The following is a 13,594-nucleotide window of genomic DNA, read 5'->3' on the forward strand; positions in this document are numbered from 1 at the left end:
ATAATAAATTTCATAAAAAAAGTTTTTATTAGAACAAATTTAGTAGCCAATCTTTTGCAAATGTTTATTAAAACAAAAATACAAATTTATAAAGGAAAAATTTTACAAATCCAACAACATTGAAAATTACATTAAGCTGATATTATCGTCGAGTATAATCAATAAATATAAAGCGTAAAATAAACATTTCATTTGTTTACATATATACATACTAACGTTAAAATTGTAAATTGTCTTAAAATTTAAGAGATCTACGATATATCCACATATGGTACATTGAATTTTTTAGAGCCTAAATTCAATACCTAATACCTAAAGCTGTATTAAATATCGCCTTTTGTCGGTAAAAATAAATAATTGTGTACTGTTGCGCATTTAAAATGACATAGAATAAAATTGCACATAAATTGCATAAATCCATCTGGCCCTGGACACCAATCACCTTAATACAACTTTAGGGCAACGTTTGAACAATAGGGACGGGCGTCTTGTGTTTCTAAAAGCAGCGCTATTCTACAAAACACGGTCCAAATTTATCAATAAAAAAATGCTGCTCCTGGAAAAACAGTTTTTCGAAACATTCCTCCCTATTGCCACTGTTTCACCAAAATTACAAATACAAAGCTCAAAAGCGAAAAATTAAAACTTATTACATCGGCACGAGCAATAGCGAATATCAATTCCTAATAAACATTGTGAACAAAAGAAAATAATCCTTCGAGAACCCTTTTATAATTTTTGGATTATTACCTTAACCTATACAAGATTTAAAATATCACAAAATCTTTTAGTTTCTGCTCATTTATGAATACCCAAAATTATAATACTATTAAATTAAATATCACTAATATACAAACTGGATTTCAGATCGATATAGCGGTATTAATTATTGGGGAAAAAAACTGTTCATTGCTAAAGCCAAATCTTTCCAATCAGTAAAAGAGTAAGTATGAATTTTTGTGTGAAACGATCGCATTTGATACGTTTTCATATGAATCCGAATTCATTTGTATTCACGACGCCCACACTTCACATCTCTTGCTTTTTTTGAACCTCGCTAGTAACCTAAACCTCGCCACACCTCATCGTTCGGCAACGGCAGATCAAACTCCGCCCACAGACACCATATTAATATTTAGTCTCTTATTTTTATAATTTTAATGAGGTGAGTTTAGTTCTTAGTTTTCTAGGTGAGGGTAGTACAGCGACGTGTTAATATTCTCTTGGGCAGTACATACTTGTGAAACATTGAATTTGTTTTTAAAAGGCTCTAGCACAGCTAATGTTACTGAATTCGTTCCACATGGAAACATGAGCTTAGAAGACAAGATAAGTGAAGTGTCGAAAACGTTAATGTGTAAACAGATTTTGACCCCAAATTAACAATAAAGGCGGAAAAGAGGAAACAATTATCAGTGGAATGTGGTACACGGAACAAATTCAAGAAAGTTATTCAAATTGACAATTACTACAAACCCCACCAGGTGAGGCATTGCTTTACCCTCGCACTAGACTACTTGGCACTCCAAGTCGTGACAATGCGACTCAGTCTTGCAAAATATTGTGCTGGACAATTGCTACAAAAGTACATTTTATACATTTACCGTGGAGAACGTAACAAAAATGTAACTGTTTGATGTTGACATCGAAAGTGAAGTAGAAAATAAAAACGTGCCTACTTTCACCAGAAATATCACATCTAAATAAATTACCCCGAAGCACCGTGCAAGATTCTTATTTTAGGCCCTAACGTCAAAGTCTTGTAGTACCGTAAGGAAATGCGCCAATTACTATTCCAATTGCCAAATGATATTATTGTCTCGTAGTATCCTTTCGTCAACCATCGCATCATACAGTTACATTGGGGATTCGAAAACGTTAAAGCTTCGGGTTTCCTTTGTTATATTGTGTGTGTAGAACAGCATAATATGTAATACAATTTTGTAAAACAGTTTTAAAATTACAAATTTCACATTCAAGATTACGAAAATGGACGCGGTGCAGCGCGCGTGCGCTACATCCCTCGATGATATTGAAACAGGATACATTCACTATACTACATGAATACAGAACCCACTTAAAATCAACACAAATTCATACGCACAGTTCAATCGTAAAAAAACTACCCTCTCGACTCCTCAATTATCTCATACGGATTAACATGTAAAAATACAATCACTTCTTATTTTCTTTTATTTATTAAAGCTTAGTAATATTCTGCGTCAATGTTCACGATGAAACCTATACTTCTGGGGGGAAATCGCTAATTAAAAATTTGACGCCTTTGTCATCTTCGGACAACAAATATATCAGAACTTGATAGTTTTTGAATTACAGCATACTTTATTTTACCTTTATTGAAAATAGTTTCTTGTCCTTACCATACATGATATATGCCATAGGACTATCTGATCTGTTTACTTACTAGCTGTCCATAGATACAAGAGAGAGTGTAACAGAGATACGCCGACTCGAAAGAGAGAGACGAGAATATGCTGTTAAGCAGCAAGCGTCTGTGCCGCTGCTTGAATTTAACCGAAACACCTTTTATAAGCCTTTTCGCAAATTGGTGAACCGAACGGCCCCAAGCAGGAGTGTTAGAATTGTGCACCCACATTTGTCATTTTTGTCCCTATGGACGGATATTTTGAAATGAGAAAGATAATATGTCTCAGTTCACTGGGCCCTGAAAATTAGCGATCCCCCTATTACGCACAGATTCCAAAGTATCTCGCAAAAATAGAGGAAATAGGACGTATATTGATTACAAACAAACCATTTAATTTCCGGCTAACGTGGAAATCGAATCCTGTAGGTTGTCAACACATATTTTTCATTACCTAAGGTGTGGGCGAAAAGAAATGAATAAAACCTAGGTCGCGATAACTTACTCCAATCTCATTCAAACAGACTTTTAATTCTACGAAATTGAACGTCCCATAAGATCCAAGTGTGCTAATAATAATCCCAGATTCGTCCCGCCAAAGCAAATTACACCATGACAAAAGCCTCTTTACCGCAAAACAAGAAAGGGTACTGATCTATCATCGTCTGCACGATATCTTCAAGATAGGGTCGCATTTGTTCAAATCTACCCATGTCACTAAACTCTATAGGCAATAGCGTGGGCCACCAGCAAATTGCCAGATTTTTACTATCCATACTGTTCAACTTCGAGTTCTCAGTTACTTTAACGAAGTGTTGGAACATAAACTTTAAAATTTGAAAATTAATGGGCGGCAACTTGTCTAACATACCTCGTAGAGCCAGCAGCCGGCAGCTGCGGTCTGTTTTGACCTCAATGTTGCCTGTTGTTGTTACCATGGGTTTCATCCTAGTGCCCGCTATTTCTTCCATTTCGTTCATTACTTCGGAATCAAACAACGGCGGTAACCTTTTGGACACGAAATCTTTTAGGGCAGTAGCTACGGCGTTCACTGGTATGTCCAGTTCGTGTATGTCTACATTGCAATCCTCTTCGAACTTCTGGAATAGCAGATCCACGTGAGCTCTATTGCCGGGGACCCTATAGATACCCTCTAAGTCCAGACCCTCAGCTTCGATGAACTTGACGCATTTCTCCATAAAGATCGGAATATAGTTCTTGTCCGATTGGATATAATCGGCCAACTTTGCGGCTACCCCGCCAGGTGGCATACATTTCTGCTTGGATTTCTGTAGCTTCTTTCGATCCCTTTCTTCCGCAACCTTCCTCAGTTTTTCCTCTTTTAATCTACGTTTCTCCATTTTGGAATCATCCTTAGCTTTCTGTTTCTCTCGCTTCCTCAGGAGCTTATCTAGGTCAGTCTCTTTCATTTTAGGAAAGACGCCGAACATGGGAGAGTTATTATCTCTGGGGGAGGAAACATCCAAACTAGATTCATCGTCGTGCATCAGGCTATAAGAATTAGAGTGGCCAGTATACAAATCCAGCGAATTAATGTTGTAGTTATGCGTATTTGGTAGGTCTGGAATGCGTTTTTTAAGACTTTGGGACCGTTTTTGCGAAAATTTCATTCGGATGTCCGATATATTTGCCGCTGTAAATTGCTCAGGCTCACTAACCTCAGAAGAGTCAGAATTGGATTCAGTGGCTACGTTGATTTTGTCGTCTTCTTCTACTGAAGGCGAATGGACTGATGAATGAGTAAAAGTTCCTAGCTGGGGAACTCTAGGAGGTTGAACCGGTATCGCGGTCCTCTTTTTCCTCTGCCTTTTGTGAGTGCCTCCCTTTCTATTAACCTTTGAATAAACTTCGCTAGCTCTTTGCCTCCTTTCCAAACTACTCCATTCGCTGTCTGAATCCGAGTACGAAGGCTGGCCCTTCTCTCGTCTTTGTCTTAGCTTGGATTTCACACTAATGGCATCTTGAACCATGGTATATAAATATTCGGAGTCGGGAGGATAGATATTGTGCACCATATCTTTAACCTGTGCATACTCACAACCCAAATCTACCGGCTCAGGAGTAGCCAGAGGAGCATTTCCAAAGTTAACTTCGTTCATATTCATCCGCGCTATAGCTTCCGTAACAGCCGAATAATTCTTCATGTTCAACTTTCCCGGTTGTTTTAGAGTCTGCGACAACCCTTTAGAACGCGATTTGGGCGCAACATGCCGCCTGCCGGTGGTAAAGGCGTGCTGGTAGTTGTTCCATGCACTACCCGGTATCGACATGGGGGGATCACCGTAATTAACATCATCTAAACTTGTTTGCGAAGAGAGCAGTGACTTTTTCGAGTTTCGAGTGTTTATGTTATCCGGAGGTGCGGGTTCAGGTGGGGTAGCAGGCGGAGGATAGACCTGGAAACCCGAATGGGTGTATCTCTTTTTGGAACTCATAGATCCTTCGCTGCCGTACATGTAGATATTTGAAAATCGGTCACTGTGGTCGCTTGAACTAAGCTTGTCGTCAGGCCCGCTGAGCTCAAAATTCTCACTTTCGCTGCCGTCGTTAAGTTTTAGGTAGTAGCTTTCATTTCTTGGTGGCGGAAGAGGATGACCATGCCTGGTGGACCTGGCCGACCGCTCTAACGTTCCCTCGCCACTATCTAATCCTGAAGGTTCTTCCATATGGAAAGCCTGTTCTATTTCTGGCTTTTTCTCCCATACTTCTTTAAAGAATGGTGTGAAAAACGCAGTTTTGGGTTGCATGGTAGCCGATGACGTCATGAAATGGGCGCCCAACCTGTCGGCGGTGGAATTACCTTCGGTTATAAGCATTTGGCTTAGATCGTCGTTAAAGAAAGCGGTAGCACTTCCGGAATCAGTTACCGCCAAAATTTGTATGGGAAGATTCGGAATATTCATTGAAAAGGCATTGAGAGTGGCTAGTGATGCTTTTCGTTTCGTAGAGTAAACCAGAATAAATCCGTGTACCAATTCGTCGCGGAATGCGTTAGCACCGTGAAATGAAGATATTATAACCTCAACTTTTCTTTTAGAATCGCCTAGGAAAGTTTCCAAAATGACGCTGTGCGGTGAAGATAGAAAACAAAATTGATGATTTAACAGTGGGGAGAGAACATTTTCCACAGAATACGGGTCACCGCAAAACATGCACATTATCACTCTAATATCTGGTTCAACACATTCAATTACCGATTGATTAATGTTCAGGAATCCCGCTCGATGATGAATACTCTGTACCAGCTGATGCAAAGCATCAGAAACTAACTGCTCCTCAGTGATTTGTTCCAAGGATACGTCCATAAACGGACACTGAAGACTATCGGCCAAATTCTGGCCGTCTTCTTTCAATCTTAAAATTTCTTTTTCCTCTATTGCCGGATCTTGAAGAAACATAAGCACTATGGGTAAACCCTGGAACGGTAACTTGTCCTCTTGTTCTAAGTTAGAGAGTAGTTTCTTTTCTAAGCTTTCCCGAATATACTCAAACGATTCGGCATTAGAATAAACGCAAAAGCTGCCGTGGGGTACAAAATCCGACGTCCTAAATGAGTTGTGCGGCAAACTGACGTCCCCGCTGATGATTCTATAATCTAAGTTATAAAATTGACAGTTTATTTCGTACTCGTCGTCATCGCACTGTGCCCTGATCTTTGCGGCCAGATTATCGGCTAAATTATTCAACCCTAAGATGATAAGATTAAGCTGATTGTTGTCAGAGCTCATAAGCCACTGGTTGCTGTGATTCCAAGACGACGGCCTGTGGGCTTTGGTGGCCAAAATTCGTTCAATGAGTGAATCCATACAGTTTGGGAATGCAGGACAATGCTCCCGTATTGGATAGTGGATAAAACCCAAATGCTGAAATAGGGTGAGCTTCCGGTCCTGATCTAATCTATCGAGAATCTTGTACCGGAAGTCCTCTTGCAGCACATCCGTTATTTCCTTGATGTCATCTTGGGTAATGGTTCCAGTGGGCGCTATGCTCTTAAAATGGTAAAACAAATCCGCGTGTTCCAAAAGGAGTTCTTGAAAATTGTGTTTCGCGTTCTCTATTAACTCCCTCTGGTGCGTTTCGTAAATCTGTTGGCAGTCGTGTTCGGAAAGAGCCTCAAAACATTCACGGCCCATGAACAGCACACGGACTTCAGACAAATGCTTACCAGGTGTTACGTAGCCGGTATCCTCCAGCAATTGTTTAAACTGTTTTTTGTATTCCAGCCGCTTTTGTTCTTGCTGCAGTACGTTTATGTGATTTTTAAAGACAGTTTCGGCTTCGCTGGTGTCTAAAACATCAAAGGGAATGCGCGCTTCATCACTGTCTGACCCGACGCACTCTGACCAGGGTATATCCTCTGGCCGTTCGAAAAAATACTGGGAAAAATTGGGGTGATTTTTAATGTACTGCTGAATTGACGTCCAATCCGAGTCGGCCAACGTATTAAAGCCCGGAATGAGGTCGTGGAGAACGTCAGGTAACATTTCCATGTATCGAGCCACTTGTTTAGCCAACTGCTCATCCTTCAGTTTCTTAATGTGCCTCTTAAAAAGTCTCTGAGTGCCATCAAGGCCAAACAGTTGCACAAAATGAATCCACTCTTTGTGACTATTGAGCTTTTTCACTGTGTGAGACCACAGGGCGTGACAATCTGTGACATGTACCCGTATGAGCCTCATGAAAGCCTCACTAGCTGAGTCCATAATTTCTTTTCTCGCCAGCGCGGCCTCGCTGTAAGTTAAGAACTTTAATCTCACCTTTGTCTTGTCAATTATTTGAGCTAATAAGAGAAATCCGATGTCGATATTAACGTTTTCATGGGCGGAACTCTCCACCAATGGTATGCAATTTTTATACTCGCTCCTTTGAACTAACTTGTGAGCCTCGCGGACGTATATGTCATTGGACTCGTCGTTTTTCGCGGTAACTACAACGACCGGTTTTTTGGTTTTCTGTATGTTGTTCAATATGGCCGCCACGAATTCCACCTGTTTTTCTATGTTCCGACTAGGCACGACGCTTACGTCAAATACGCAAATAAACCCGTCTATATTTAATTTACCATCGGGCAGTACCTTCTGTTCATACTCCTTCTCGATACCCAATTGATTTTTGCAAATATACATCAATTTCTCCGCGGACGTTATTTTAGTCGATGCGCAGCGCTTGACGTAAGGCTCCATTTTGCCTCCCTTGAACGGCTGGAAGGACGCGTCGTCGATGAACTCGGTCTGCTCGATGACGCTAAATTGATAATCGGTACCTTCATCTGACGTCTTAATCACCTCCCCCCAATAAAGAAAGTGATCATTATTCACCACCCGACCGCTGAAATCGGTTTGACTGAGCACCGAAATGTGATCAATGTTGTAGTCTTCCGCATGTGGCCGAATGAAGCGGTTGCAGAGACATGATTTGCCCACGCCAGCGTGGCCTTTGTCTTTCTCGACGCCGGAGAGCCCCACTACAGCGACGTTAATAGTTCGGATCGTGTCTCCCTTTCTGGACATGGTGTAGGCTACCTGAAACATTGTGAATACCAAGCTCGCCAAGTTTTCATCAAAAAAACACTTCAAATAACAACGTGCAACTGCATCTCAACTGCGTTAATTGCAATACAAGACTAAGTACAGCATGTTGTTGCGCGCTGAGAGATTTTGCGACAAACACACACACGTAATTATTGTAACAACATTCGCAAAATAATTTTGACGTTACTAAATGTTACAACTAAGGAATATATATAAAAATGTAAAATATATTTTTTTACCAATAATTATAAAGAACTGCTTAATAACATGTAGCTACTTTTTCCATAAACACTTCCCTAATAAATAAAGTGTGACTTTAATTCGGAGAACATTACAGTTGCCAATAGAAAAAATCATCAAGCTGCCGAAACTTCTCCCACCACATCAGAACAGCTGTTATCTAAGAACGATTCATTTTTTTCCGATATGACAATTACTTTAGATAAACAATAACTTTTCAAATGCAAAGTACAAATGGCGATGTTTGGTCTAACTGACTATTTGTGTTTATGATATTTCTTAGCTTAATGACACAGCAGAGTTCTAACTCTAGTGGCCAAAAAACTTAATAACACTTTTAAAACAGCGAAGTTTGGGGCATTAACTCAGACTCTCAGATCCCACTTCCTACCTCATATTTTGCGTAATTTAATTATGTTATATTGTTTAATCGACTGATTCTTTTCATATGATAACACAATGCACAATATTAGTTCTTAAAGTATTAAACATTTCAAACGTCTTAAGCCTAACTCAGTTTCTTAAGCAACAATTTTTTAATCCAAAAATATTTTTCCACTCAAAAAAGTCGTTATTTAATTAATATTCTAGACTCCAGACTTAAACCACAAAGCAAACATTAACATATGCAACTGTATACTAATATTTTAAGATATAACGGATACAGTTTTATAAATTTTGCATCACAATTAGAAAATTATATGGCAAAACATACATTTTGACAAGATAGCATCATGAAATTACATCACTTTCTGAAAAATTGCGTAGGACCGTTTATAACAACCAAAAGATACGTTCAACTTGGATATAAAAAAAACTGTGAAAGCAAAGTGGCATGTGGAATAATCAGTCTGCCCACTAACCAATTTTATAATAACACAAAAATGAGACTAAATCGTCACCACCTACAGGGAACTTATTTTTATGTTCCTTCAAACAATAATTCAGCTCGGATTATATCTGAAATTGTGGCCCCTTGCTTTTATATCGAAAATGTGATTTAAAAAATGGCAAGCGCAGAGCACCGCATAATTGTCAATTTCTCCAAAAAGCTTTAAAAAAATTAACAACTGTAGCAAATGGAGAGTTCTTTTTGAAAACTGAAACAAAAAAAAAAATTAAAAGCTGAAAACAAATAGTATATTATGCAACAAGCTTGATAAACGGCATTTTTGTCATGCGTTGACTTGACACAAGCGGAAAACAACGGAGAGCACCGGAGAGAGTGTTTAATAAACGAGTTGCATACTATGCTTTTTCTATGACCATTAATATTGTCTGAATTGACAAACGTCAAAATACCATAACTAAAATCTATCGATCATTCCCAAACCCGTGACTAAAGTGCCGAACATGTCCGAAGTGTCCGAAGACTAGAAAAACATATTTTTACATGCAATTTCATTCGTATTTAAAAATAAGAGCAACTTTCTATTAGCTCCCTAGACCTAAATAAAAAACTTTTTCAAACAATTCTGCAAAATGGAGTTAGCCAGAACTAACAAGACCCTCTTGTAATAGATTTTTTGTGACTGACAAAAAATAATTAAATAATTAAATAAAATGTTCAAAATTTCTGTCATTTTCTTTTAAACAAACTCGCATCTTGACCCCCTAATACACCAAAGTAGATACAAATACATTTTTTAATTGGCATAAATGAATTTTTTTCGCTTCAACTGGCATGAAAATGTTTATTTTAATTTGAAAATTTGATCAAGTTATCAGAAGCAAACCATCTTCCAATTGTACCTAAAATATGTTTTTTCTACTCCCGTCTGTAAAACGCCTAATTACTCACCCATTTAGCGTACGGGAAGCGACCACGTCAGTTTCGTTTCCCACGGATCCGAGCCACTTCGGACATTTCTGGGATTTTAATGCACGAGTTTGGGAGCAATCGGATGTTTTCGGAGATATTTCACACGCCTTGAATTTTGAAGTTTATCAATTCTGAAGGTCATGCCAGTGATTGTATTTGTGTTGTTTCGCGAAAATATACCCAAAAACTAACGGTCGTAGAAATAGTATAGCATGCACCACATTCGGTAAACTTTTTAAGTCACTCGTCTATTTGACACGAGCGGAGCGAGCGTGACTCAAAAGTCGTTTACAGCACTTGTTGCATAATATACTATTTTCTACTCCCTTCTGTGTTATTTGTTAGTGTTATTTTACCGCGTCAGTCTCATTTCCCACGGATCCGAGTCGCTTCGCACATTTCCGACATATTACCGCACGAGTTTGAGAACAATCGGATGTTTTCGGAGATTTTACCGCACGGCTTGAATTTTGACGTTTGTCAATTCTGACAGTTATGTCAGTTAATGTATTCGTGTTGTTTGGCAAAAATGTGCGGGTCATAGAAAAGTAAAGTATGCACCTAGTTTAGTAAACTTTTTGTCACTCACTTTTTTAAACACTCGTGACTCAAAAGCCGTTTTAATATTTGCTGCTGTTTTTTGTTTTCTACAGCGAGGTAAATATTTCTTTGGTTGGCAGTGTCGCCCATAATGTGGAAAATTCTCTATGCTATTGTTTCAACATTCGTATACACCTCTAAAATTTCATTCGAAACACTTTTTTCAGGTAACTGTTTTCGAATTTGTCACCATGACATTGGTCACATTACTGATGTCATTATTTCATCATTTCTCGTAAAAGATTTCCACCCAAACTTGTAGGTTAATGGAACGAAGATTAAGGGGGGCGATCTACATAATTTGATCCAGGGAATTTATATATATACTAATAATATTTTAATTTTGGTTAAGTTTGGGTAGTCATCACAGGCGTTAAAAATTCTGTGATAAAAATTTTGACTGAATGTTGAATTGAACTGAATTAAATCGTGTTCCAAAAGAAGCCTCTATTTAAGTAAAAATGGTGACATAAAGGCTAAAGAAGAGCGCTATGAATAACAAAGAGCACTACTCAATACAACTAAAGAGGCACAGTTTTTGCTTGTTTTTTCTTGCACCAATGCACCCTTGTTTGTAATTCAAACAGACCAAACAAAAAATGCCGTTAAAAAAATAACTTTGTTAAGAAAAAAATTTAATGCTGTTGTTCACAATTACTGTAAAGCGCCATAAAACAAATTGTATTATTAACTGACGGTACCTAAACAGGAAGAAAGAAATATTATAATTAACACTGTGAAATTTGCAACAATAGAAAATATTTCGGACCAGACATCAATTAAGCGGCAATCAAAAATAAACCCACGTTAAGAATGTAATCATTACTTTGAGGCAAAAATTACTAATACAATTTCACCCACCTTCAAGCAGAATATCCTCGTTGTTCGCCACAGATAATTTCAGCTGTGGATTATCCACCACCGAGCAAGAATACTAATGTTTTTGTCCGCACAAAACATAGTGACTTCAACGTATATTCAAAAACTAATCATTTTACGACAAAACCGCTAAGGAAATTACATTAGAAAAGCTTGCGGTACTGACGGAAAGTGTTTAAAATGTCTAAGTTCAATACAATACCATTTTTGACCACCCACCACCTTCAGCAGGAAGCCATTATAAAATTTTACCTTCGTTTACTACAATATCCCAGGGAATTTCACGAATTTAATTTGGGGGGAAAACAGTCTAGGCAACTTAACAAATACTGCTTAAGCACAACCGCGCATTATAATTACATTCAAAATATTTTATCTATCTAATCAGTCAACGTCAAATTTAAAAAGAGAATGGAGTTTGAGGTTGATAGATTTCAAGTTGTAACTCTAATAGAAAATTCGGTACCGAATATTTTCTTTAACAGAATTTAAGGTATTCTTCGTGCTAATATAAGATGATCGATAACTGTGTTTAGCGTAACACGTCTTGTGACTACCACCACGTTAAAAATTACCAGAGAGTTTTAACTGCCAATTGTGGTACTTTTGGCGGTAATTTATGTCATAATCGGTTTCATTCATGTGGATGTCGTGTGGCTTTTGAGTAGACTAAAATTGATTAATTATTTAGAAAGAAACACGATCCAATTTTAGCGATTTTACTCTAGTATTATTGTATTAAAAATGAGCGTGGAAGAAGAAGTGATGAGAATACAAAAAAAACTAAGTAAAATGACTTCAGAAGATGGAAGTGTATGTTTACCATTTAAAACGTTTAAAAACAATCTATTTTCAATATTACTTTACAGGGCCAAGAACAAGCGCTTGATCTGCTAAAAGAACTGCAAAATTTAAACATAAACCTTGAAGTTTTGACAAAAACACGTATAGGAATGACTGTAAATGCCCTACGCAAGTCTAGCAAAGATGAAGAAGTTATAAGCTTATCAAAATTGTTAATTAAGAATTGGAAGAAATTTTTATCTGATTCAAATGATGGAAATAAGAAATCTTCCTCCAGTTCTTCTGAAGCAAAACCTAAAAAGGAGAAGGAAGAAAAACCCAAAAGAGATGACCGAGAAAAAGATAAAGAAAAGAAATTGCCAAGTCAGTTTCCTCCCACATCAAATACTACTGATTCAGTAAGGTTGAAGTGTAGAGAGATGCTTGCAGCAGCAATTAAAACTGATTCCAAGCCGGATGATTTTGATGGTTTGTATTTGTAAAAGTCTTGGAAATTAGAATGTACTTTACAATTCTTAAAAGTAAACATTACAAGTATTTTAGGTTGTGCATCGGCAGAAGAACTGGCTGATGAACTAGAAGAAGCAATTTTCAGTGAATTTAAGAACACAGATATGAGATATAAGAACAGGGTACGATCAAGGATTGCCAACCTGAAAGATCCAAAAAATCCCACTTTGAGGACTAATTTCCGAATTGGCGCTATTTCAGCTTCAAGATTAGCCACTATGACAGCTGAAGAGATGGCCAATGACGAAGTGAAACAGCTCAGAGATCGATTCAACAAGGAAGCTATCAATGATGCACAACTAGCAACTGCTCAAGGTAAGAGTCTTTTCCTACTTCACACTGAAGATGTAAAGTGCATATTTGCAATTGTTTTCCAGGTACGAAAACTGACATGCTTAAATGCGGGAAGTGTAAGAAGAGGAATTGTACTTATAACCAGTTACAAACCAGGTCATCTGACGAACCTATGACCACATTTGTGTTGTGTAACGAATGTGGAAACAGGTGGAAATTTTGTTGAAGATTGCTTTCGTGTAGTTTTACATGATGGTTCACTCTTGGTCTTATTCCTGACCTTTGTGTTGCATGGAATTAGTGTACTTTTTTTTCAATTGCAAAGTGCATTTTAATGATTCTATGAGGTTTAAGATCAAGCAGGACAAGGTTTCCAATGGAAAATAGCCAATGGCCCTGTCAAAAACAATTTGAAGTTCACTAAGTTATTTTATTATTTCTAATTGTATTTGAACTGAATAAAATTCAATCTATCTTTGTGGGCTCATTCCTGTACAACAATCACAC

The 13,594-nt window shown here is 37.8% G+C and overlaps 2 protein-coding genes across 2 annotated transcripts; one reads left to right on the forward strand and one right to left on the reverse strand.

Annotated features, from left to right (window-relative positions):
- Positions 1 to 70: 70 nt before the first annotated feature.
- LOC132696062 (rho GTPase-activating protein 190) lies at positions 71 to 11,756 on the reverse strand. Its single transcript, XM_060660618.1, has 2 exons — positions 11,462 to 11,756; positions 71 to 7,929 (listed from the first exon to the last, which is right to left on the reverse strand). The coding sequence occupies exon 2, from the start codon at positions 7,915 to 7,917 to the stop codon at positions 2,992 to 2,994; it is 4,926 nt and encodes a 1,641-aa protein (XP_060516601.1). The 5' UTR covers positions 7,918 to 7,929; positions 11,462 to 11,756; the 3' UTR covers positions 71 to 2,991.
- A 351-nt stretch (positions 11,757 to 12,107) lies between these two features.
- Positions 12,108 to 13,593, forward strand: LOC132696411 (transcription elongation factor S-II). Its single transcript, XM_060661223.1, has 4 exons — positions 12,108 to 12,292; positions 12,349 to 12,751; positions 12,827 to 13,108; positions 13,171 to 13,593. Exons 1-4 carry the CDS (start codon positions 12,224 to 12,226, stop codon positions 13,311 to 13,313), a joined length of 897 nt encoding a protein of 298 aa, XP_060517206.1. The 5' UTR covers positions 12,108 to 12,223; the 3' UTR covers positions 13,314 to 13,593.
- Position 13,594: the final 1 nt, after the last annotated feature.

Source organism: Cylas formicarius, unplaced genomic scaffold, assembly GCF_029955315.1.
Source record: "Cylas formicarius isolate icCylForm1 unplaced genomic scaffold, icCylForm1.1 PGA_scaffold_1__22_contigs__length_36826433, whole genome shotgun sequence".
NCBI classification, from domain to species: Eukaryota; Metazoa; Arthropoda; class Insecta; order Coleoptera; family Brentidae; genus Cylas; species Cylas formicarius.

What these genes read in the sequence shown, in the direction of transcription:
- LOC132696062 (XM_060660618.1), bottom strand. Translation starts at nt 7,917, where the DNA reads ATGTCCAGAAAGGGAGACACGATCCGAACTATTAACGTCGCTGTAGTG.
- LOC132696411 (XM_060661223.1), top strand. Translation starts at nt 12,224, where the DNA reads ATGAGCGTGGAAGAAGAAGTGATGAGAATACAAAAAAAACTAAGTAAA. An exon ending in TGACTTCAGAAGATGGAAGT is followed by an intron (nt 12,293 to 12,348) that starts GTATGTTTACCA and finishes ATTACTTTACAG; the next exon opens with GGCCAAGAACAAGCGCTTGA. An exon ending in CAAGCCGGATGATTTTGATG is followed by an intron (nt 12,752 to 12,826) that starts GTTTGTATTTGT and finishes CAAGTATTTTAG; the next exon opens with GTTGTGCATCGGCAGAAGAA.